The 27,691-nt window shown below is 38.7% G+C and overlaps 1 protein-coding gene across 3 annotated transcripts in view; it reads left to right on the forward strand.

The window, feature by feature from the left end:
• Positions 1-27,691, forward strand: part of Kif16b (kinesin family member 16B) — a 268,617-nt gene that overhangs the window by 226,957 nt on the left and 13,969 nt on the right. For all 3 annotated transcript variants that reach the window (XM_070006712.1, XM_070006715.1, XM_070006713.1), the window contains one exon: positions 6,348-6,431. In XM_070006712.1, the coding sequence (XP_069862813.1) occupies positions 6,348-6,431 (84 nt within the window). The remainder of the gene's footprint in view (positions 1-6,347; positions 6,432-27,691) is intronic.

Here is a 27,691-nt window from a genome sequence, read left to right on the forward strand (position 1 = left end):
GTTACAGTCACACTTTTCAACATCAGACTGCCCGTGCAAGTTCTATGAAATCTTACAGAAAAAAGAAAATTCTTTTTCCCTCATTACTGAATACCAAGTGTCTTAAGCATTTTGTATAAATCAAAATTGCTTACGTAGATCCCTTTAGAATTCAGATGTTGTGAGCACTATAGAACTTCGGGGACTTTAATTTATGAAATATAGGACACTGTATTTCCTTTGTCAGAGGTTTCAAAGGAAATGAAAGAGGAGTCTCTTTACCTACAGATTGTTCCTGACAGCACTCTTCATGAAAATCAAAACTAGTCTGCCTGCTAAATTAGAAAAAAATGAGGTAAGGAAAATGAAAATGTACAAATATAAAGTACTTGAGGGGAAATGAAAGGGCCCAAATAGTATTGCTGATTTTATTTGAAATTTTCTTTAAAAAAAATGTGAAACCAAAACAAACAAACAATAGATGCTGATATGCCGAGCCTTAAGTGGAAGATAATGCAGAATCTCCCTTCCCCTGTGAACCTCTTTTATATATTTTAATTGTCTGAAGTGTTACATTTCAGATAACAGTTCTTTCAGCAAAATAGAAACGTATTTTATTTTTGTTTTTATTTTTTCTTTGGTCTCCCAGGCCTAGTTATTTATCCTGGTCAGTTGCTTTTCTGATCTTGGTAAATTGTTCTGTTTTTAGGCTATTTAGGTAGCTTAATTAATTCCCAACTCAGACATGAGACCTTTGAGCACTGCTTTTGCTATTCTGTTTTAAAAACAAGTAAAGTTGTAGCTTTGTACTTACCAAGAAAATCAGGCCTGTTTTCTCCCTGGGACCTCATCACTGCTGTTGGGAGGGTTTTAGTTGCATCATCATTTTCAGGAGGAAGGAGTGTCTACCTAGGTTCTCCTTTCTCCAATTTGGGGAGATAGCAGTCCAGCACTAGGCTCCCTTCTTTTTCCATTTTTCAGGGCTTCATTTATTGGAGCTGAGGAAGCCAATACAAGTGAAGATGTTGATGGTCTATTTTAGTTTTAGTTTTTTTGCCATCTAGAAAATTGGATTAGGAATGGGACTATAAAATGGTTCTGTGGGGCTGGGAAGGTGGCTCAGTGGTAGAGTGCTTGCCTTGCATGCCTGAGGCCCTGGGTTCGATTCCTCAGCACCACATAAGCAAAAAGAAAAAAAAAGCCGGAAGTGGCACTGTGGCTCAAGTGGTAGAGTGCTAGCCTTGAGCTGAAGAGCTGAGGGACAGCACCCAGGCCCAGAGTTCAGGCCCCAAGACCGGACCCAAAAAAAAAAAAAATGGTTCTGTGTGGGCAACTCTAGTAGTCATTCATGGTCCACAGGGCATATATTCCAAGTCCTTGTGTGGACAGATACCTGAAACCACAAATACGACCAACCCTACATAGGTGAAGCTTTCTTCTTATGCATACATTTTAATTTATATGTTCGACACAGCGAAAAATTAACAGCATAATACAAATGCCCCATATACTCTATCAAAAATTATATAATGTGCTCTGTAAAATTATACAAATGAGCATTCTCACACTCAAAATGGTACTCAGTACATTGCTTATTAAATCATAAGGAATCCTTTCATTTCAAAGAGTGCTCTTTGCTTTGGTCTGTCCAAATTACTAGTATCACTACTCTTACACTACTGTGAAGACAAACTGTAAGGGTTCAATGGACCTGGCCCTGTGATACTGCCACAGTTGATCTGGTAGCAGTTATGAAGTGATGAATGGGTGGGTAGCATATACAGCATGGATACATTGGCACAAGAAAGATTCAACATGTGGTCAGGACAGAATAAAGAGACATGAGTCTTCATTACACTGTTCAGAAGAGTGGGCAATTTTAGTCCCACAAATTAAGTTCTGGAGTTTTCCATTTGAAAATTTCAGACCTAGGGTAACTAAAACCGTGAAGCCCACAGATGAAAACAGACATAGTACTCTCCAAATGACTTTCTGTGCCTGTTATTTCAAGTCTTTGAAATACAAGACACTTCATTTTGCTATGTATGCTTTTAGAAAAATAGATATTCTACTGGATTTGACCAGGTGGAATTCTGACTTTTTTTTTTGCTTACAAAGTTGCTAATTGTATCTCATTTAGCCTGAGTTAATAGATAGCATGGCCTAACCAGTACTGCTTAGGTTCTCTCTCCCTCTCCCTCCCTCCCTCGTTCCCTCTCTCCCTCACTCACTCTCTCCTTCCCTCTCTCTCCCTCTCCTTCCTTCCCCCCTCCCTCTCCCTCCCTCTCCCTTTCCTTCTCTGCCCTCTCTCCCCTCTTTTTCTCTTTTCTCTCTCCTCTTTCTGCCTCTTTATCTCTGTCTGTCTGTCTCTCTCTCTCTCTCTTTCTCCTCTCCCCTTCCCCCCTTTCTCATGCATGTCCTAGGCTTTGAACTCATGGCTTAGATGCTATCCTTGAGCCTAGCTTTTTTTCCCCCTACCCCCTCAGGTATAGCACACTACCACTTGAGGCACAGCTTCGCTTAGAGCTTTTTGGTGGTTAACTGGAGATGAGTCTCACAGACTTCCCTGCCTCCGCTAGCTTCAAGCCACAGTCTTCAAGTCTCAGCTGCCTAACTAGCTAGGATTATAGGCAGGAGCCACTGACAGAGGGCTGATTCTCTTTAAAGATCCCTATCCTGGAACAGGGATCCTCTCATGCTACAATGGGAAAACTTGCTGATGTAAACATAATCACATATGCAAGCAGAATTGCTTTACTGGAGGCAATGTTTTGTTGTATACTGTGCATCCTGGCTTTGACTTCATATTTTGGTCCCACCACTGGGAGCATAGCTTCAACAACCTGCTTGCCTCCCATTTAACTAGGTATAAGAAAAGCAAACATTTTTTTTTATCTTTTTATTAAACAAGAACTAACTAATCTGCATTTGGGGTGAACTTCCTGGGAGTTCATCTCTAGACCCTGTCCCCTTCCTGCTGCTCTCCCCTGCTGTGCCAACAACAGATCCCATTGAGGTTCTGTACACGGCTCTTGGAACTAGGTTCAAGGCCTAGCAGCCATACATCTGTGTTTCTGGTTTAGTATACTTATGGCCATCTCCTTCCTCTTCATCCTGGATCTCCACAGGCTTTATACCCGCTTCTTCTACACACAGCTCCCACCCTTGTGGTATACATGGTACCTACCTGGTGCAGCATTGTCTTGAAAACCCAGATGCTATCCTCTTGGATACTTGTTCTTTTTTTTTGGGGGGGGGGTCTGGTCATGGGGCCTGAACTCTGGGCCTGGGCACTGTCCCTCAGATCTTCAGCTCAAGGCTAGCGCTCTACCACTTGAGCCACAGCACCACTTCCGGCTTTTTTCTTTTTGCTTATGTGGTGCTGAGGAATCGAACCCAGGGCCTCAGGCATGCAAGGCAAGCGCTCTACCACTGAGCCACCTTCCCAGCCCCTCGATACTTGTTCTTGATTGACGACACCCAGCCTTTTTAACGTCACTTACTTTGGACCTGTATTTCTTTACTCTTCAGTTAAACTGTTGAATGTCATTGTCTTTATGCATATATACCTGTCAGCTCATCTTTTCTTTTCCTTCCAAAATCAGAACAACATTGTTATCATTTATACATAATTGTCTCAGACTTCCTCTGAGGAATGAGTAGAGGATCTCTCTGGGTAATACGAATGCTTGCTTCCTGTCTGGGTCAGCTACCTCCAGTCTTCTTAGTGTACCATTTCTGATTGAGCACATGAGTATAACTATACATTTCCATTGACAGAGCCCATATTGCCTCATAAGAAAATGACAAAACAACCAACTGGGAGAGCACAGTTGTCAAGCTTTTGGCAGCACTGTGTCAGGAAAGCACATTTGTATAGGGTGAAATGGAGGCTGAATAATCCTCTGAAGACATACTCTGGCGTACCTGTCTTTTCTCAATTGCAATGTGGGGAAGAGGTATCTGTGCCACTAAAAGGCCAGATTCCGGAAAACTTCTTGCTCCTTGGAGCCAAGCAACCCCTCCAGCAGATACACAGAGAACATGAGGGCATGTAGAAATAATGCTGCTTACTCAAGTTACCAGATCTCTTACAACTAGTAATTTGTGGCTAACTTGTGTTCACTCTTTTTTACTAAATCATCATAAAATTCTGTCAAGTTTAGTATCATTGGTCTTTTTCAAGAGAGAATAAATACTCTGGCTCAGAAAAGCAGCTAGTTAGCAAGTAGTCAATCCAAAGTTCAAACCAAGTCTGCCTTATCTCCATGCCATGATCTTTCTCTTTTTTCTTGAATTAACTTTAAAGTAGGATATTAACAACAAAATTGGAACATTGGTGAGGCACAGAGAAGAGGAGGAGATCCATTTTATTCTGTCTCCTCCACTCCTTTCTCCTTACCCCCTTCCCTGCCAAAGTTTCTCAGCTTTGATAGAGAACTAGAGTATGACAGGAGCAAACACTAGCCCAAGTGATAAACTAACTTTGAAAAAGGACTCATGAGTCTTCAATGCCCCCTTGAGATAACTGTAAAGGGAGAATTACTAAGGAAAAGATAGATGAAGTTTCAAAACAGACACAAAAAGTTACAGTTGCTAAAAATTAATAACCAGAAGGCCAATTATCCTATAAGATGTTCAGCATCATTAGGCATCAGAGAACTGCAACTACGGATCACAGTAGAATGTCTCCATACCACCAGGATGCTAAGATGGAAAAGCCCACACACAGTTCCAAGTACTTACGAGGATCAGGAACAACTAAAACTCTCACTCACTTCTGGTAGCAGTAGTAGTTAGAAAAACTGCTTCAGAAAAACTGTTCAGTAGCTTTGAATATAGCTGAACCCAGCATATCAAGTGAGCCAGCATTTTCACTCCAAACAATACTGACTAACAGAAAGAAGTACATGCATATGTCTATCATTAAAAGTAAAGGAAAAATAAAGGTCATAGCAACACAAGTCCCAAAATCTAGGAGCAGAAAAGACCTACTTATCAAAAGAATGAGCAGACAGGTGATGGAAGGTTCAGATAGTGGGACATGATGCATGAGAATGAGCAAGCTATTACCTCACATATCGATGCAAATGGACCCCACAAACATAAAGCTGAACAAAAGAAGGTAGACAGAATAGGCCTCATATGGTGTGGTAGACTTTACAGGATCTTCAGAAACAAAAGAACCAGCCCTTGCTTTTAGAGGTCAGTGAAGCCAGTGGTAACCTTCACAGAGGTGGGAGGCAAGGACTAGAGCTAACACATGTGGTTCCTGGAAGCTGGCAATGTCTTTTTATTTTAATCTGGGTACTGACCTTACTGGGTAGTGTGGTAGCTACGTAGTGTGCTGGAATCCTGAAAATTCTCCAAGTTGTTCCTTGGTATGTGTATACGTCTCTGTATGTCTAGTATACTTTAATCCTGTGTCTTAAAATGATCATATATAAACTCTAGTCCTTAATTTTTGACATATAAATTTAAATCAACTCAGTGATTTGCATAAGTATGAAGTAGGAATTTTGTGGCATTTTGCACTCTCCATTATGGAAGAAATATACTTTTTTTTTTCATAATAATGCTTCACTGGCTTCAATTTGTCTGGACCCACAGTAAGAAAAGAAGGAAATAGTGAATTCTATCCACACCAGCAATTATTGCTACTTAGCATTCATTCTGCCAAAGCAATTTTGGCTGGCTAGGTTCTTACCACATTACAGAGGCCTTTCTAGCCTCAGATTCTTTTTAAAAAATTATAATTTTTATACATCCAAGAAGATAAGCACCAAAGAAAATAGCTATGAAATTTCAATACCAGGCTAAAACTAATTCTAAACCTTGCGTTTTTTAGGAAATAAAGGGAAAAATTCAACAAGAAGTCTTATTTTCAAAGGACTAGTCTTCATTTGCAATAGTAACTTTAAAAAAGGCAAGATAGACTGTATGGAAGGCCATAGTAATTGTCTAAGAACTATTTTACAAGTGTTTGGGTAGTGTGTAGAATGAGTTTTCAAACTCCTAACACAAAAGTAAATGAAATTCAGTAAAGAGAAGAACTGAAAGAACAAACTTGTGTTTTAAAAAACAAAAATTATAAAACACCATATGGCATAAAGTCAGATATTGCATGAGAAAAAATGCTGAAAATTGTCTCAGTCCTTCCTACTGGTTCTCACTGTCTGTCTGCTCATTTGGCCACTGTGGGCATGAACCCCACATTGCTTCATCTTTTCAGGTCGTACAGGTGACCAAGCAAGGAGAGACCCGCCATTAAACTTCAACCATGATAGAGATTGCAAATAACAATTTAATGGTAACACAAAGATCATAGGTGTAATAATAATGCATCTATTTAAAAATATGTCTTTCAGCTTACAGCCCTGGAATTCCCCCCAAAGAAACTATTTGGAAACAAAGATGAACGTGTGATTGCTGAGAGGCGAAGTCACTTGGAGGTAACAGAATTAAGTTTTTTATTTATTTTGTTCTTCTGTGTAGCAAATCTTCCATCTGATTGATTGGCAAGAATGATTTCTCTTACCCCGGTTATTTTTGTTGGTGAGCCTAACAGTACTGCTTCGTTAACACAGGAGATGGAAGTAGTCTATCATAAAGTCATGCTATCAGTTTATTTGAAGTATAACTCCTTATTTCCCTCTAATCTGGCAGAACATTTTTTCCCTGATTTTTTTAAGATTCATTTTTTTTTCCTGTGGGTTAGGAAGCAGGATGTGAGAAAATATTCACCATAGGCAGATGGTGTGTAATATAGGAGGAGGGTACAAAAGCTTGCTGAAGAAAAAAAAACTCGGAATTAACTAACTCAAGATTTATAGTATTGCATCACTGTTGCTTTTTCAAGACATTTGGAAGCAAACAGACTTAGGCCTATTTTAGTCCTGGATAGGCTTCACTGGACTTATTTTAATTTAATCTCCCAAGCCAGCTACATGTGGAACTCACTTTAAGCAACTGTTGTTTTTCTGACTACCTTACTGCCAATACATATTTTTGACTGCTTTATCTGGTCTGTATTTCTTTTGGGAATATGGTTGCTTATCTGGTCAGAATCTAAATCTTTGTGCCAACTGTTTAATTAGGAGTAGTGGAACTGCAGAATATGGTTACTGGTAGCCTTTAACCTTTGATCTTTCTCTTGCCTTTGTGAGTAAGCACAGAGGCCACGGACAGGGCCAAAAGTTCAAATAACTTACTTTACTGTCCATAGCTTTCAGGGGGCCTCTTTCCAATGTTCTTCTTTAAGAGGAAGAATCATAAGATTTATTGGAAATAAAATCAGCTAAGTTGAAAATGCCTGTCTGTGTGGTCTATTTAGGACCAGTACACCAAGAGGAAGGGATGTGTGGGGTACTTGGAGAAAGTGCAGACTAGGAAGTGCAGACTAGGAAATTCCTGACCATGAGCAGCCCCTAAGAGTTTCAGACACCTCAATATAGAATTGTCCTAAGGAAGAATAACTTCCAGAGTTGGGCCATATGTGCACTTTTGAGTTAGTTAGGCTATGGAGTAATACATTTGAAGAGGTCCTGTTTAAGGCTGAGGTTTGGAAGAGTTGTGAGACTTCTAACTTCATCCTAGGATGGCATAAGCTGAAAACTCAACTGAAGAATTTTCCTTCAAGAAAAAAACTTACTTGGTGATCCTTCTTTTTTTTAACATTAATTTTTTTATTATAAAGGTGATGTACAGAGGGGTTACAGTTACATAAGTCACGTAATGAGTACATTTCTTTTTATTATTGTGAAAATACTGTACAGAGGGGTTACAATTACATGGGCAAGATAATGAGTACATTTCTTATCAAGCATTGTAGACTTCTTTGTTTACCCTTCCCATCCCTTCCCAGCCTCCCCCCACCCCCCCCACCCAATCCCCCCCCACCAAAGTTGTAAAGTTTGTTTTCGACATGACATTTCTTTTTGAACAGTGTCACCTCTTGCTTTGTTTCTCCCAGTTCCTTCCCATACTTCCCTCCCTCCAAGTTATGAAGTTCATAACTGCCGCATTTGTCCACTCTTTGTTCTACCTTCTTGTTTCCCCCAAGACAAAAGGTACAGAAGTCAAAAGCAGTGACAAAAGAGGGAAAACAGGAAAAAAAAACACAAAAAAGAAATAAAAAGCTTCTTGTTTCCATTTCTTTGAGTTCATTTCAATAAGCATCACTTTATATGATCATATGCACATAGCTATTGAGCCTTTGTGATCCTCTCCTAAGAATATCCTCCTTTGGTCTCACTTGGGTGAATGTATGCCCCTCAGTGGATAAATGGATCAAGAAAATGTGGTATGTATACACAATGGAATTCTATGCTTCCATTAGAAACAATGACATTGCCCCATTTGTGAGGAAATGGAAACACTTGGGAAAAATTACATTAAGCAAAGTAAGCCAGACCCAAAGAAATATAGGTTGCATGTTTTCCCTCATTTGTAAGAATGTGCATATAAATCTACATGTAAACATAATGGATAGTTAAAGCAAAAAATAAACTTGGACATGATAAGTCAAACAGGACTCTAGACATTCACACAGTGGTGATCCTTCTTGATGAAGCTATTTCAAAGGTTTGATTATTTTAACAAAATAATAGAACTAGCAATGGATTTCTTTACTTACCCTGAGCTGTCTTACTTATACAATTTCATCTTCAATGGAAACATCGAGACTGATGGTTTAAAACTCAGCATGTTCTTGTGTACTAACAGAAAATAACTTAGGTGATTCCTAGCTTAGCTTCTCAGTGTTGTGATGAAATTTGTGTGGCACTTGGTTGTGCTACCAGTGGTGGGGGGGTCATGTGAAGTACCTTTCCAGCATGGCACTTGGTGACTGTTGGCTTCCTCTTCCAGCTGCCAGAGTCAGAGCAAAGTTCAGGCAGTCCTTCATTCTTGTTCTTTCATATGGAGCCACATTTATTCTTCGGCACTTTCTATTTCATTGCTTCACCATATGAAAACACCATCTGTTAATGAACAGTTTAATGTTCATGTCTCTAGCTGTGTTGGTTGGCTTTGTGTACTAGAACATGTCGCCTGAGATGGTCAACTTGAACAGAGGAGTGGTTTATTTTGGCTCACAATTTGAGAGGTCCATGGTCAGTTGGCCCCTTTTGGATCTGTGGTTAGGTAGGATATAATAATAAGGAAATCTGCTCACTTCATGGCAGTAGAGAGACAGGAAGTAGAGAGACAGCAAGGAGTACAAATGCCAACATCCCCTGCAGGGGCATGACCCCAGTGTCCTGTCTTTCTCCCAACTAAACTCCACTTTCTAAATGTCCCAACATCTCAACTTCCCCCTGCAGATCAAGCCGTGAACACACTGATCTCTGGGACCAATTATCCAAACCCCAGTTCTGCTTATATACAGGGGCCCATTTGTCTATTTGTGACTGCGACTTAGCTGTGGCACCAGCCTTTGAAAAATGTGCTTTACCTTAGGGAAATAGGCACTTAAGTTTGAAGATAATACATTTCACCTAATACTAAGTGTTAAGTCTTAAAACATCATCTTTTCTTTTCAAAGAGTAAGTTTAATCCACCTTTACTCTAGTGGAAAATTAATCCAAGGCTCTTGCATTTATTTCGTGTACCTGTTGTGACTTCTCATTTGATCTTACAGAATCAAAAGTCACTGCTTGATTTAGTATATCTTCAGGTGAAAACTAACATAACTGAACTACTTATATGATTTGCATCAACAAACATTTGTTTAATTCCTAGCACATGCTGGAGACAATACTAGGTGTTATATAAAATACAAAGAATAAGAAGATCTTGCTTTTCCTGTAAGAGCATGTTTAAATTTCTCTATGAAACTTTATCTTGAAGTACAATGTAAATACATAAACACATATAGATAGGTGATTTCCAGTACAACATTATAGTAGCTAATATATATATACTTATATACATATATATAATGTGATGTTTGCTTTGAAGCAATAATTTGACATTATTAAAGCAGGAAATAAAACACTATAAAATTTCTCACCCTGATAGGGCTTAAGCAAGTATTTGTATCTTGATCTTCCTTGCTTGAAAATATTTCTAAGATTTAGACCTTGTCATTTACTTTATCAGAAAAATGTGTAAAATGTTATCATATTAAGACTAAAGACATCATTTTGGTACTTTCCAAGTGATAGTAACTGTATTAAAAATATTATTGTCTAAAATGGTGGGTAGAAAAGGAAATTTCCATTCTGAGATGTTTTAGAGATTAATTTTCTAATTTAGAGAGAGGACTATTATTAGTCTTGTGTCTAATGGTGGTAGTGAGGTATGAGGGCTAGGAATTGTAGTATTTTAAGACACTCTCATAAAAGGTAGACGTAAGAATATAATAATGGCAAATGGAGGAATAAATTTAACCATCAGCACTAACTTACCAATGTTTGTATTAGCACCACCCAGTGTTTGTTACCTGGAAAACACTTGTTTATAACTGGAACCAGTCTTTGCAGACTCTGGCCGCAGATGGCTTTGCATATCATACACAAATGTTCTCCCTGGCACTTCTGTTCACAAAGAGCCATAAAACCTTGCTTGGGTGGGTGTCACTATTGCTATCTTCTTAACCCAACTGGAACTAATTTGCTGCAACTGACCTGTTGAGGGCAGAACCTTGCCTTCAGGCATTGGGGGATTCTGCCAGCAACACTCTCCATGTGTAATATGCATCCAAGGCTCTGGCTGTTCGTCCTCCCAGCTCTGACAACAGCCCAGGAGACAGGTCAGAAGATAAAACAGAAGAGGTAACAAGATAAAAGTACACTCAAGTCTCTGGCTGTTGAGTTGTTTTAAGCAAAAAAAAATATATGTGTGTGTGTATACCCACAAGTATAATATGTAATATAAATTTATATATGTTATATATAATATGTCAAAGTATTATATATATATATTTATATATATATATACACACATACACTCTATTTGCTAGATACTATGATTCTTAGGCTGAATCATAAGAAACTGAACTAGAGGGATATCAGCAATTCCATATGTATCCACATAGTACCTGCATGTCTGCCTTTCCTTGGATTTTCTGTGTACAGCATTCATGTAAAAGTGTTTCAGTATCTTGCCTTTCACTTCTCACAACCAACCTGTGGGGTTATCACCTCCATTTTACAGTAGGTTGTGTTTGGAGAGGATAAAGGTCTCAGACCTTGTAAGTGACCAAACCTCAGCTTATACCTAAGTGCCTTCTAGAACAAGCCCCCTCTCTTGATCAGCCCACTCTTTTTTTTTTTTTTTTTTTGGTCAGTCGTGGGGTTTGAACTCTTGGCCTGGGCACTGTCCCTCAGCTCTTCAGCTCAAGGCTAGCGTGCTACCACTTGAGCCACAGCACCACTTCTGGCTTTTTCTGTTTATGTGGTGCTGAGGAATTGAAGCAAGGGCTTTGTGCATGTGAAACAAACATTCTATCACTGAACCACTTTCCCAGCCCCAATCAGCTGACTCCTATTAATTGGGTCATCCTATGAAGAAATGTCATTTATTTTGGAGAAATATCATCTTTTAAGATTGCCACTACAATGTGAACTGAGCTTCACCACTTGTTTGTTTGTTTTTTCTGTTTATTCTGGTAGATACCAAGCACCTGCCAAGCAGTGTTCTGGAATTTAATAAACTGGTTAGCAACACAGTGGCCTTTTTTTCACTCTTAAGTGACCATGGCAGTGAGAATAATCTTATACTTTTTTAGGTGAAGGAAAGATGTTTATTATGATGGTTAATTTAAATACATCATAGATAATATATGTATCTGAATCTTAATTGCTTACTGTTGTATTTTAATAATATGAGATATGGGGCTTGGAAGGTGGCTCAGTGGTAGAGTGCTTGCCTCGCATTTATGAGACCTGGGTTCGATTCCTCAGCACCACATAAGCAGAAAAAGCTAGAAGTGGCGCTGTGGCTACAGTGGTACAGCGCTAGCCTTGAGCTGAAGAGCAGCTGAGGGACAGCACCCAGGCCAGAGTTCAGACCCCATGACTGGCAAAAAAAAAAAAAAAAAAAAAAAAAAAAAAAATGAGATAGCATAGTTTGAAGACTTATTTTGAAAATATATTAATATTCCAAGTTTAAAAGGTCATCCTGTATGAGTTACCGACGAATATAAACTCAGACTGTCTTTAAAGGAATTTCTCGGCATTAAATATTGTATATATTCTACAAAGCAGATGTATTTATATGTACACACACGTGTATAGTGTGTAAATATTATATGTATGTACTAATGGATATCACATTCTAATAGATCCTTTTGGTGTTACCTATTTATTGAGTGTGCCTAAAACATCCCAATTGAAACCACATGTGTAGAATGTATTCTTCCTCAGACTGTTGATAATGGAGGGCCAGTTATTTTTGAATGATATTTGTATTATCTTTAATAATTACCATTCAAGAAATCAGTTTATGAAAACAGTGCAATCGGTTATTTTTATTCCATCACTTATCAGTACTTTTATGCAATGTGTTACTATTAACTCAGAATAACAAAATAAAAATATAAGTACAAATAGGTTTTTTTAATCATCAGAGATTCAACAGATACAAATATTTCTGTGCAATAAAAGTATCAATATCATAGTCCATAGTTGGCTGAAGTTTGGGTAGGCCTGGAGGCTTCACCTCTGCTTCTTCAGCCTTGCTTCTACCAAGAGATACATATGTTTTACATCTTCCCTATTGTCCTCATGGCTTACTTGGAATCAACATCTGATTAAATTCTTAATCTTCCGTGGTACTTCACAAGTACTTTACCTTCACTGAATTTGCCCAAATTAGCCTCCAAATTAATGAGAATTTTTGTTTTGTTTTTGTTCATTGATGAGAGATACATTTTGGGTTACTAATTTCAGAGAACATTATTATCTACTTGAAAACATTTTTACTAATCATTCTAATTGTCTGTCATTTTAGGGAATAACTGTAATTAAGGAAAACATAAGAAATCCTCTAAAATCATAAAGCTTTCCAGAATAATCCAACCAACTTTGGAAATGAAAACCTGGGGAATTTTTAGGAAGTTTTCTTGAAAGTACTGGGGCAGGCCACAGCCCAAAGCTACCTTTCTCCATTTTCACCTCATTAGCTAAAGCTCTAGTATAATAGGTCAGAGAGACCTTACTAGCTAAACATGTGAGCCTGGAGCAGAGCATCCGTCTTCAGTCTCAGTTCTGTCTCTCTAAGTTATTTGATGTGTTGCTTCTGTTTCCTTACCTGTAAAATGAGGACGATAACCGTACCATCTTCCTAGAGCCAGTCTGAAGATTCAATGTGATCATGGACTTATTCTGGAATCTTATACAGAGAAAAACACTCAAAAATGTCAGCGAAGTGATGATAGTGAAGATTGTGGTGGGTAACTGTGCTAGAGGCATTGGTGCTGCTGCTGCTGGTAACAATGGCAATGATAGAGGCTATGGTATGCTTGAGATTTAAAGAGCCAAGAGAAGGCAGTTTGCCACCACCCAGCTATCATAAAGAGTAAAAACGTGTATCGCAGCTCACCATACTTCCTTGCAAAATTCATATCTGAGAACAGAGATGCTGACATTTCTCATTCATGATGGTTTCTAGAAGATATTAATGTTTTGCTGGGAATCTGTCTTTCTTCAACCTCTAAAATTATAGTTAGAGAAGTAGAAATAGCTTTCTGAAGGATTTGATCTTGGTAGAACTATTCATCCCAGGTGAAGTGTGAGATCATTAGGAAAAGAGCACAGTTCTTCTATATTTCCATGGCTCTCTTATCATAGCTCTTATCTAGAGCCAGTTAGTTTTCTCTGACTGCAAATCTTTCCATTGTGGATCCTCCCAGCTGGCCTGGTGCAATCCCCTGGAGGCCAGGGATGAATCTAGAGAGAGAGAATAGCTGAGTGTCAGTGTTTTCCAGTCAAAGATTCCCAGGAATGCACCTACTGTTTAACAATGTTAGATCTGCTGGCTGTCTGCAACAACAAAAACACATATACTATGGGGAGCTATGGAGGCATCTCAGTATGAAGTCTGAAGAAGTTATTTTAGGATTGGGTTTATGTTTGGAGATTTGGATGAGTATATGAGAAAATAGACCTTTACTCTGGATTAGACACTGAAGTATGATTTAAAATATGATTGACTTAGGAAAGTAGCAGTCACTGGTACTAGCTTAGTTGATGGGCTATTTGATCATCATCAGGCTTTGTCCAATTTTTGTGTTTTTGTCTGTTCAGAACTGCTTAGGGAATGGATTTTTGTTTGTGTTTTGGTCTGTTTGTTTATACCTTCACAGACACAGTCAGCCTTGTCTGGTATTGGTATTCTCTCAACTTGTTTTCAGTCCACAGAGAATACCAGAGCTTAGTTCTGAGTACCAGGGTGATTCTTGGTGTTTCCTCTTCTGTTTCTCATAGTAATAGTATGTTCAGAGTGTATAGGTATGATCCTTTCTAATGGAAACAGTGACCTAAATGAAGAGTTGTTTTCCAAAATAAAGTCTTGATAGTTCAAATGCCTTCTCTACCAAATACGGGTTTTAGTAACAGCTGCCCATATGGGTGGAACCCCACTCTCACCCACTGCCCACAGCCACTTTTCTGAATTATAGTGCCTACAACACAGTCAAGTTATTTTTTTTTTCTCACTAACAGCAGTGATTCATCCTACTTCAATTTCATTTTGTTCTCAAACCTTGAATTTCTGCCAACACAATCATTTGATTTAGACGTTTTGCAGGTTGAGCCCTTTTAATTTCAAAGTAAATTTCAGGAGGTTAAAACAAAATCCTCGGGTTTTCTGAATTTCTTCATTTATTTGGCTATAAGAAAGATACTTGGAATCCATGCTTAATTTAATTTCCTTCTGTCCTTTGCTGATCTTACAAAATGTGTAATGAGAAAACTATTGTCAAACACAATCAAAAGATTAAAGGAATATCTCAAAGAAAATCATTTTCTTTCTCATTTGGCTTTTTAGTGTTTTTCTTCTAATTTCTGCTTATTCATATTCACACAGGCTGTTTTCTGTTACTAAACTATTGCCACCATCATCAGTATGAAAGCATATTTGAAGACAATAAGTTGTTGTTGAAGTGTTAGAGGAAATTGAGCTAGAATTTGGGGGCTGTTCCATTTGGGTGTTTCATACAGCTGGAACATATGCTGTGATCCTAGGGTTAACTTACATCAAATTTTGTTCTCTAAAAATCCTATTATTTCAAGTTGGAGCTATAGGATATTTCATCAATGAGTAAGTTCTCAACTGAAAGGAAAACTCCCGCCTTAGTTTCCATGGGCAATTCTAGGTTTAAGAGAAAAGCAAAAGCAAATGTTTTCTAGGAGAATAACAGCTTTCAAACCCAAATGGAGGCATAAAGAGGAAAGGAAGTACCCTTACTTATTGCTCTATTGAAACCGAAAGGTACTTGGAAAGAATTTCATGGTTTCTTACAAAGTTAAACATGCAACCCAGCAATGTTGTTCCTTGGTATTCAAAACACTGAAAAACCTGCATCTGAATGTGCATGACCCTTTTATTCGTAATTGTCAAAATACCCAAGTAACCAGTAGGTGACTGGATTTTTTTTTTTTACATTTTTTTATTGTAAAAATATCGTACAGAGGGGTTACAGTTACACGAGTAGGGTAACGAGTACATTTCCTTTTTTTTAATTGTGAAAATACTGTACAGAGGGGTTACAATTACATGGGCAAGATAATGAGTACATTTCTTATCAAGCATTGTAGCTTCTTCCTTTGTTTCCCCTTCCCATCCCTTCCCATCCTCCCCCCACCCCCCCAATCCTCCCCGAATCCCCCCCCGCACCCCCCCCCCCCGCCCACCAGCACCAAAGTTGTAAAGTACGTTTTCAACATAACGACTTGTACATCTCATTGTTGCAATGGGTCCACCTGTATAGAGTGTATGCCTGCCTATGGACCTATCATAATGAAACTTCTTTATATTACAAATATATGCTAATTCAATAATTAATCATTTTAATTATATAATACACTTTTTAAAAAAATCATTCATGGGGCTTGAACTCTGGGCCTGGGTGGTGTCCTTGAGCTCTTCAGTGCTCAAGACAAGCACTCTATCTACTACTTGAGCCACAGTGCTACTTCTGGTTTTCTGGTGGTTAATTGGAGATAAGAGTCTCCTGGACTTTACTGCCTGGGCTGGCTTTGAACCATGATCCTCAGATCTCAGTCTCCTATAGCTAGGATTATAGGCATGAGCCACTGGCACCTGGCTATTATACACATTTTATTAAATAATTTACTTGATAAAAATGTGGTATATACAGGGGCATGGAATATCACATTCTGCACCAAATAGAAATGAGCTGTAAAGCATGAAACATAAAGGAAACATAAATGCCTATTACTAAGTAAAAGAAGCCAGTCTGAAAAGTTGACCTATGGTGCGATTCCAATTATAAGGTAGTCTAGAAAACACATGATTATGGCGAAAATGAAAGAAACCTTGTTTGTCAGGAGATGACGGATGTAAATGTAGGACAGAGATGAGTTTTAGGGCAGTGAAACTGATCTGTGATGGTACAATTAATAGTTGATAAGTATTTTGAAGCCCAGAGAAAGTATAACACTGCAACTAAGAGAGTTAAGGACTTGGGCTGAGACTGATGTGTCAGTGTATGTGCATTGATTCTAACAAACATACCATTCTCTTGCTAGTTTTTGATAGTAAGGGATATTTTGTGTGTGCCAGGGAAAAAGGAGCATTCTGGTATATAAAAGTCTGTATTTCTGCCCAATTTTCCCATGGACCTAAAACTATTTTAAAAAGCCTGTTGTTTTTTGTTTTTTTTGTTTTATTAAAAAAACTAACCATTTTAAAGTGACATGAGCATCACATTTATAATTTCTGTTTTAGTGTGAGAAATTTTACATATTGTACTAAAAGAGAGTCGTCTACCTCTCAGGCAGTCCTAGGCCCTGTGAACACTATACATTTGACAACACTAACTCCATTTTTTTTAGACATTAAAAAAGCTCCAAAGGCCTGTGATCCTGTACATTGAAGGTTCATGATCCCTTCAGCTCCAGTTAAAACCCTTGGTGTTTCAGGTATATGGGAGCTGTAGAGACTGGTTTCCTGGTTTTTGTAAAGGTCCTGTTGTAGCCCCAGCCGTAGCTGGTTTAGAAGTGTGAGGTTGTTGTCTCTGAGAGGCATAGGTAGGGATGGAAGGCAGTTCCCTTTCTATTTGATCATTGCCATTCTGGCTCAATCCTACTTACTCCAGTTTGGGATCCATAACATTCTTGTACAGCCTCCATTCTGATCTCCATACCAAGGAGCTAGTACTTGAAAGAGATTTCAGATCAAGTCCTTTTCCTAGATGGGAAGAGTTATTTTGTGAGCTAGTAGTCAGCCACGTGCATGGCTCATTCATCGGTGTCTCCCAGCTTTCCATAGTCGCTGAGCTTCTACATTCTCATTTTCCTTTTTCTGCTTCCTCTTATTTTTTTTTATTGCTGCCTATTGCTTTGCTTAAAAAAAAAAAAAAAAGTAAGGCAGAATAACAGATAAATGATTGCATAGGCTTGACACTATCCATCCTAAGTAGGGAAAATTGTACAAATAAGGTATACTTTTTACAAGTGTTTTCCCATAAACATAGGATAATTTCATTTCATTACTCTGAAATTTTGGAGTCACTATTGTGTCTGTCATTTTACCAAGCACTCATTCTTCTCAATTCAAGTTCAATGTCTATGTAAATCACATTTTATGAGTCTGGAAATTAATAAGATGCTCACTCAGTGGACTTCCTTTCCAAAAAAATAAAATGAATATAGAAATCAAGAAAGTAAGCTGGGCACTGTGGCTCACTCCCATAATACTAGCTACTTAGGAGGCTGAAATCTGAAGATTGTGGTTCAGAGACAGCCCAGGCAGTAAAGTCTGTGGGTCTCTTATCTCCAATTAACCACCAGAAAACTGGAAGTGGCTCTGAGGTTCAAAGTGGTAGTACACTAGCCTTGAACAAAAGAACTCAGGGACAGCATCTAGGCCCTGAGTTCAAGTCCAATAACTGACAAAAACCAAAAAAGAAACATAATAACTTGTGACTATTAAGGAAGCAAAATGATTGATGAAATCCTGATATATTGGACCGTAGTAATGATTCTTTACAATTGCTCATTATGACTACATAGAATTCTTGGTTCAGAGTATCATTGTCACTAAGGATAGTCTAAGTGACAGTTTAAATTGGTTTAAAAAAAAAAAAGGGCTGAGAAGGTGGCTCAGTGGTTGAGCGCTTGCCTTGCATGCATAAGGCCCTGGGTTCGATTCCTCAGTACCACATAAGCAGAAAAAAAAAGCCAGAAGTGGCGCTGTGGCTCAAGTGGTAGAGCTCTAGCCTTGAGCTGAAGAGCTGAGGGACAGCGTGCAGGCCCAGAGTTCAGGCCCCACGACCGGACCCCACCCCCCCCCCCCCCCGAAAAAAAAAAAAGAGATTCAAGGTTCACTGAAGAAATCTCACAATGTAGATTGCCCCTGCCTGTGCCTTTTAACTCTTTAACACAGCTAAAGGTAAATTCCCCATAATTCTGTCAGACAGCAAAGTTGATATAAATTACTGCCAAGTTTGTGTGCAGAACTGAAAGTCCTTCAGACACAATGATCTTAACATCCACATGCTATGTTGAAGAAGGGAGAGGAAGATATCATTTAAAGATATATTCACAAGTGATCTTGGCAATCTTTTGTGAACATTTCTAGCTCAAAAGACCAATTGTCTTCACCTAAGTGTTCAGTTTGTTAATATCAGTCACCAGGAAAGGTCTTAGAGTCAGAGGATGCCAACCTATTATTTCTCCTTTGTGATGGGTCACAGCCCCTCCAAACATCCAAACCTCCATGGACTAAGGGAACTTTCAGATACCATGATATAGAGCCCATAATCTATAAATTTTATAAGTTTGTTTCTTACAAATACACATAAAATCAGAAAGAACAATGTGCTTAACCCCAGTGTAGCTTCTATCAGCAGCATATGAGACCTAAACACAGAGTTTTAAAAGCAAATACTAGGTATCCTTTGACTTATGAATGTTTTAGATTGTATCACTTTAAAAAAGCAAGACCTTTTATTTCACTTGTTTGCGATGTTTTGTGTAGATTTTTTTTTTTTTGAGTTTGAACTTGGGGCCATGTGCTCTCCACTCAGATTTTCCACTCATGACTACAACTTCATCACTTGAGCTGTGCTTCCAGTTCTAGCTTTTAGCTGCTTATATTGTGAAGTGTCTCCTAGATTTGTTTGCCCGGGGTTGCTTCAAATCTCAATCCTCAGATTTCAGCTTCCTGAGTAGCTAGGATTAATAGCATGAGCCACTGACATTTGGCAAGATCCCACTTTTAAAAACATACAATGCCATCTCTGTCTCTCTCTCTGTCTCTGTGTTTCTCTCTCCCTCTCTCTCACACACATTCATCCTGTATTTTGAAAAATCATGTATTCAGTCTTGAGGGCCACACCAATTTTCTCTTGGTTTTAATAGGCATGTTTAAATCAAGACCCAAATCATAGCCACACCACATTGACTGATAGGTCTTTTAAGTTCTTTATGCTCTGTAGATTCCCCTTCCCTGTTTGTCTATCATTTGTATTGGCAACCCTGTGTCATTTATCTGTTGAATTCCTGACACTCTGGTTCTGCTGAGTGCATCCCTCATGCTCAGCCATCTCTGCCCTTTCTGTGAAGCAGAAGCTTGATGATATTCAGGTCTGATTTTTGAGCAGTTGTGTTTTGCATGTGGCGCTCCATTGCTTTTCATGGAAAAGAAAGAAAAGAAAAAAAAATCCAAAACCCCGTGGTCTCCTCGTTGGGGTCTTTGCTGTCATTAAAGAAGTATAGTGACCTGATTGTGCCTATCCGTACCTGAACCTGTACCTCTGCTGCCCAAGTTCTCAGACACCTAACAGTCTTGTTAGAGCAGACAGTTCAACAGGACAGGACACAGTTGTACTGCAGGAACAGACAGGTGCCTCTTTCCCTGAAGTGCTTCCTAAAGCAGTGGTTCCCAAAACATTCTGATCAGTCTTTGAAATTGTCATGAGCAAATGTTTATTTCTTTGGGTTGTTAACTTTTTAAAATTATCTTTAAGTAGTTGTGCAAAGAGCATTCAACTGAACACATCAATTTATGATGTGTTTCAAGCCTTTCAAGCCTTCTACCCATCTTTGAGAAAAATTGTGAAAACTGCAGATTCTTGGGCCTTGTTTTCATTTATATTTGGGACTAGAGTAGAATCCAGGAATCCAGAACTACTTGACCAATATGAAATTAATGCGTAGTTGTAGATAGGGAAGGAAGGGCCAGTTCACAGAAGCCAACTCTCTGGCTTTGAATCTGATCCCAGAAGCCAGCAAGGAACCAAGAGTTTGTAAACCAGGAGTGGAAGGGTGAGGTTTTTCTGTGGAGGCAGTGGTAAGGAAAAGGAGAGGTTGGGGACAAGAAGAATTTTACATTTCTTCACTTAACCCACAGTATTGAAATTGTGCTTTTTAGCCACTTTACCTGCTAGTGATTTAGAAACTCTATTAATCAATATTTTTAGAAACAATCAACAAGAGATAGATTGATTATGGAGGCTGAAAAAATCTTCAGATCTGCAATTAACAGGTCTGTATTAGCAGATATACTCTCTGTATTAGCAGAGAGTATAGCTTTAGTCCCAGTCTGTAAGCCCAAGTACCAAGAGAGATGATGTTTTAAATTTCAGCCCAAAAGCCGATTGTCTCAAGACCCTAGAAGAGTCAGTGTTTCACAATGAGTTTCCTCTTATTCAGGGGAGGGTCACTGTTGTTGTTTGTTCAGGCTTGATTGGATGGGGGCCAGAATAATCTGCTTTATGGAGCCTAGTTGTTCAAATGTTAATCTCATCCAGAAACATCATTCTAAGCATGCCCAGAATAGTGTTTAACCAAGTTCACAGGCATGCCAGGCCTTCTTTAGTTTGGCACATAAAAGTATCTATCACAGAAGAGCCATCATGTTCATACCAGACAGAGATGTCATGACAAATTTTCCATGCATTGGGCTTTTAATATTCTAATATCAATTGCAATTACATTCCACCTCTTGTGCCCTGGTGTTAACTTTGTAATGTCTGTCATTTCCTGGCAACCTTGCTCATTTTCAGGGTTTTGGTAGTTTGGCAAATATATAACCAAGATTCTCTGGCTCTTCCCCCTTTATGGAAAGAGCATCAGGAACACAATAACACAGAAGAGCTCAAGATGGCAGACTTAGAGCCGTGTGCACTGTGTTGATAGAATTCACAGTAGAACATTTTTCATTTCCCTGGCTAATTTTACAAGTAAAATGAAATGAAGCCTAAACATGGCAGTATTGCACAGCTGGAGGGTTGTTTCCACTCTCCTCCTAGATACAGAGCGGCATCACTATTTGTTTTCTTTTATTAAATGTCTCATTGCCTCTGATGCAGAAGGACACAGCACCAGTGGTGCAAACAAACAAACAAACAAACAAAAAAAGGCGCATTCTGCACAGGCTTCCTGCCCACACTTCCCTGGTGCTACACATGCAGGTGGCCAGACTGCCTCATTCTGAGACAGATGTTAGCTTCAAGTTGCTGTTGACCATGTTGTTTACTCTGCCTAATTAAATACCCTTTTGCTGTTTCTCATTCTGCTGCCCCTTCCATTCCGCATCCATGCTGTGACACCACAGGGGTGAGAAGGGAAGAGGTTTTTAAACTAGAGCTCTTAATTAGCTCCTGGGCCCCATGAGAAGTGGTGGATAGCATTACAAATTAAAAAGTAGAGGGAAGCCCAGCCAGATTTAAGAGGCGGTGACTGATGGGAACAGTGTTACCCAACTTCCAGTGATACCTGGGTTCTTAAAGTTGTTTTTTTTTATTTTTTGCATTTGTGACTCTTAGTACTCTTTGATCACTTCGTACTTATGTTAGGAATTTCCAGTGGAATTCCACTGTTAATTTAGCCGAGTTACTCATTTCTGCGAAAGCCTGCTATGTTTTTCCCCTTCGTGCTCATACTATCCTTTGTGTGTGAATAAACAAATGGCTCACCAGTGAGGCTCTTAGTCCCTTCCTGAACCATCATATGACCAGACTGTTGTTCCCAAGCCCCTAATTTAGTTGTTTTAAATATAGTAAATATCTAGTGAATATTCATTAGGAGAAAACAGTGACACACTATTGATTCTGAAATAAGATAAATATATAATTATAGTAAGATAAATATTAGACGTAATTATATTGATACATAAAATGGAATCACAGCCGGGCACCGGTGGCTCACACCTGTAATCCTAGCTACTCAGAAGGCTGACATCTGAGGATTAAGGTTCAAAGCCAGTTTGTGCAGGAAAGTCCATGAGACTCCTATCTCCAGTAAACCACCAGAAAACCGGAAGTGGCGCTGTGGCTTAAGTAATAGAGTGCTTGCCTTGAGCTGAAGAGCTGAGGGACAGTGCCCAGGCTCAGAGGTCAAGCCCCATGACCAGCAAAAAATATAAAAAATAAAATAAAATGGAATTACAGAATGTATTATATAGATTTACTTATTAGAATAATATTGTTATAAAGATATACTAATACACATGATAGCTATATTGGTTATAGATGTATACGGAGGCGTCATTTATACATATAATTAAATGCTACATATATAGGTAGAATAGTTGTGCATATATAATAAATTTTCATTGTAAAAACATAAAATAAGTCTTGAAGGGTCTAGAGTCCAGACCTTCATAGAGCTCACCACTGGCAACCATTTTAGTCTCCCCTGGAGACGCATGGGCTGCACTGCAGATGGTGACCAAGACCGCTCCTTCTTTCTGTTCATACTCATTCTTCTTTCTCTAGGTGCAGTGCTTTGAATTCTTTTTGGTATTTTCTTCCAAGTGGAGCCAGTGTTTGTGTATTTCTCCTTGTCAGTTTAAATGCTATTTTCCAACATCCCCCTGTGATAGTGATTCCCTGGACCTATACTTCTCCACACTTCCTCCACTCACACGGAGACACATGCCATTCGTGCCCTGTAACACATGTCATGTCAACACTGCTGCTGTTTGCCTAGCTTGTAGCATAATTGTTACTCTTTGTTTTTTTAATCTTTCATGTGTCTCAGCACACAAGTATTTTTTTTTTTCTTTTGGCGGTTGTGGAGCTTGAACTCTGGGCCTGGGCGCTGTCCCTCAGCTCTTCAGCTCAAGGCTAGTGCTCTACCACTTGAGCCACAGCTCCACTTCCGGCTTTTTCTGCTTATGTGGTGGCTGAGGAATCGAACCCAGGGCCTCATGCATGCAAGGCAAGCACTCTACCATTGAGCCACCTTCCCAGCCCCCCACACACAAGTATTTTTAAGTAATTTCCTATTATATAATTTCCTGTTATATACATAATATATTATATTTTTATATTATTTTCTATATATATAATCATGACATTGAAAAGTAACATTTGAACACCAACATTCAAATTACATAAGTTAATATTTTCCTTGCAATCCAAATTTCTGTTACATAAATTTAAAGTTTTGTTGAAAACTCATGCCTTAAAGAAATTTATGAAGATTTTATTCAAAATGTCTGAGAAAATTCACTTGTGTGATAAAGCATTCTCAATTTGTTACAGTTACTGCAGAAGATTTGATTCTCTTTTCAAACACTCTGACCACCAGGCCCTTCATTGCAAAACTTTCTTTTTTTAAATATATATTTTATTGTAAATATACTGTACAAAGGGGTTACAGTTACATGAGTAAGATAATGAGTACATTTCCTCTTGAGCATTGTTACCCCTCCTTTGTTTTTCCCTAACCAACCCTTCCCTCTCCATCTCTCCAGCTCCTCCCCCGCCCACCAACCCAGAAGTTAAAAAGTTCATTTTCAACATAGTGTCTTGTACATCTCATTGTTACCATGGATCAAACTGCATACTTCTTTCAGCATTTTGTATTTCCCTTCCCCTCCCCAAATTAGAAAAATGTATATACAAGATGCAGGACACCAGAATCAAATACAGTGAAAACAGGTTATCCCATAGGGGAAGAATATACAAAAGAAACAAAAATAAAATCACACAGTACATTGTAAGTACATTTAAAAACAACAGCAAGAAAGATAAAACCACTTGTGTCCCTATCTTGGGGTTCATTTTGCTTACATCTTATATGGTCATATGTACATGGAACCTCCTGCCTGTTCTAGTTAGATGTAGTCACACCTTCTATTCTGCTTTATCCCTTTCCCATCATCCTCCGCTGTCTCTTGACTCATTTGCATTCTGTTTGTGGCTCTGGCATCTTCAGTGTTGTTATAAACCCAAAGGCCTAGCTTCTCGCTTCCTGAAATAGTTGGTTCTGTTTGTTTCTATTGATGTTGGTGCAGTGCCTTTTCATATATCTCCTTTGTTGCAGAAGCCCAAAAGACGCATTCAGAATTCTTGCGCATTCATGTGTTTTTAAGAGGCACTGTCTCTGTCCCATCTCAACTGAATTCTCTGCTCACTATTTATATCAGCATTTGGGAATCATCCTTTCTCTTTTATGGAGCCCTATCCAATTTGCATTATGCTTTCTTGCAGATGCCACTGTTCCCTTAACTCCATTTATTCAGATTTGTTTCTCAAATATATTGTGCTGCCCTTAGATGAAAGACATTTGCACTGGGCTTTGCTGATGAACCCCACAGTGTCCTCTGCAGCCTTAATAAACTATGCCTTTATTTTAGAACCCAGCTAACCGTTTTCCCCAATGATCCCTTTTCCTTCTATATGTGTCACTTATGTTTTGTAATGTTAATGAATCACAGCATATGTTGCAGCCCTTTGAGATAATATTTGCAGGAAATAACTAGATGAGAACACTAGTTTGTTCCACCTCCACACAACTTTTTACCTGTATTGCTTGCCTGTATAAAGCTCCCCTTCACTTTTAAATAGACTTATTTCTGTTCCCAGCAATTCCCTGCAAATGCATTTAGATTTGCATATATAATTTTCATTCTAGGCAACCAAAAATGTTTTTAAATTAAGACTTTACCTAATCTGTTTTCTAATTGAGATCACCTGTTTCATATTATTTATAAGTTAAAATTAAGAAAGTGATGTTGGAATAAAAAAAAAAAGCACTTGCTAATCAGAGTTGAAAATGGTGGAAAATGAAAGCATTGCCTTTTTTTTCTCAATGGATTTTGTTTTTTCCATAGCCAGCTGGAAACACAGAATCCTGGGGCTTAAAAGTCAGAGTTCTTTGATTAAATTCTGTAAGCAATAGATTGCTTCTGCTCTTAATATCTCCAGAGTCTGGGGTATTTATGCACCTTGGTACATGTCCACCTTTCCTTTTCCATTACCAGCATTTATCTTCCAGCTCACAATTGCATTATTGCATTTATTTACAGTTTCTTATTTGAAAGAATCTGGGCATATTCAAGTAATAGCTTAGTGTACACTGACATTTCTTCCTTTGGAAGGCAGATTTGTGTGTGTGTGTGTGAGAGAGAGAAAGACAGAGAGAGAAAGACAAAGAGAGAAACTAGATGTCAGCTTAGCATCAGAAACCCTTTATATCATAGCTTAAAAGTCTAATAACTTTTTTTCCAGGTCCTCTACCTGGTGAGATTTCCCTGGTAAGGAATGTCTTCCTTTCTGCGGTTTACCAATGCTTCTTTTTCACTTGACCTGCTCTTTTTTTATAGCATGTCAATCATCACTGGAATCAAGGCTCTGATTTCAGGAAGACTGGAACAGTGTTAAGTCCATTTGGTGTTCAACATGGCCAGATCCGTGTGTCCAACGGCATAACCACCCAGCAGCATTGTTCGTTTCTCATGTACAGCAGCTTCTCAGATCTTGATAGGTGACCAGAAAAGCTGTGAGCATGTCTGAAGTATGGCTTTGAAGCACTATTTAAGATTTGATAGACGTCCTTCTCTTAAATATTTTAGTCAAGAGAGAGAAGTCACTATAAACCTATAAAATTTTGCTGCACAGTAAGGACCAAAGGGAAGAAAGTCCATGCATCTCATTGCTTCTATAGGATGCTAACATTGTTTGACAGCCATTCAGTGAATCAGTTGCTAAACCAATGGTGTCTTTTATGAGTAAAGTTCCATGCTGGATGACATGTATTCACTCATTTTTAATTCAGCCTATGATTTCCATTGATAGTGTCAGCTGAGGGAAAGGAATGTTTATTTGCATTTCCCGTTTGAGAGATGTTACATGTGAGAAGTTTTGATTCCACTGTCTCCTGCCTCAATCTTCCTTGGCATAGTCATGCTGTACTCATTGTCCTCCGTGAAGGGGATCATTGGTGCAGATAATCAAATCCCTGGCTAATCCTCTCTGTTGAGTGAGGTCACAGGCCCGCCACTGAGGGCCTAGGTCTCTTTCACACCTGGGGCTTCCCTTAGAGACCTAGGGCAGGGCCCATACATTGAGGAGTAGCACTGAAGACAGAAGAGTAATCTGCAAGGTAAATAGTCCCACAGGGATTATTAGGGAACCTCTTGCCAGAAAACAAAAGAAGGGGCAACAGGCCTTCCCTCCTGGAGTCTCAAAAGCGTACCCCCTGGCCCTGAATTCAGATAGCCACAACCAGCCGGATTTTTACCAAAGGGAATTTGCCCTTGACATACAAACTACCTTAGGTAGGATATAAAAGGCAAGGCTTGTTCTGTACAAAACCATGGCCATAGCTAGTGGAAAGAGCAGAATACAGTCATTCACTTTTTTTGGGTCAACCACAGATAAAAAGTACAGTGACTTATTAGTCCTTCAGTCTTTTAGCATCTTTATTATTTGAATTTGGTCTTAACTTCATGTATCCAAAAGGTACTACATAAGACATTCTCACTTGAAAGTCTGGGTCAGTCCAACTGGTCATTTAGAACAGTCATTGTATATCTCATAATGTCAGGAATATAGTTTTATGTAGTCCTCAAAGGTACCATGAGCTTGGAAACAAAGTCCTTTCTTCCCCACGATGTACTTTTCAAAATATCAGCCTCTAATACAGGCCTTAAAATAACTTTTGAGGGATACATTTATTTGATATAGATCATGGTTTCAACTTATTTATAATTATTATTCCCTGTTTTAAAAACATGCTAACTCTTGATTGCTTTAAAACAACTTTTGTCATAAAGGGTCTACTAATATCTTATGTGAAGTGATTTGAAGGAATAATATTCTACTGTCTATTTTCATCTGAAGGGGACAGCATTTAAATTATATATGTCTATATTTTAAACCCATAGTTTTGTCTGTTTTTGTTTTGTGATGGTCCTGAGACTTGAACTCATGGCCTGGGCACTGTCCCTGAACTGCTTTTGCTGAAGGCTAGCACTCCATCACTTGAGCCATAGCCCCACATCTGGCTTTTTTTTTTTTTTTTTTTTTTTTTTTTTGTGGTCAATTGGAGATAATGCTCTCGAGATCTTTCTTTCAAAGGCTGGCCTCAAACCTCAATCCTCAGATCTCAGCCTCCTAAGTAGCTAGGATTACAGTCAAGAGCCACTGGTGCCCAGCTAGCCCATATGTTTTAATATCTAAAGGAGAGTAATATTCACATATTTTCCCACTAGCTATCTGCAGATGCTATTTAGAGTAGTAATATTGATTCTACATTATGTAAATACTGCACCCTGCCCACAAGCATTT

Source organism: Dipodomys merriami, unplaced genomic scaffold, assembly GCF_024711535.1.
Source record: "Dipodomys merriami isolate MVZ:Mamm:240054 unplaced genomic scaffold, mDipMer1.0.p SCAF_7, whole genome shotgun sequence".
Lineage (NCBI taxonomy): Eukaryota > Metazoa > Chordata > Mammalia > Rodentia > Heteromyidae > Dipodomys > Dipodomys merriami.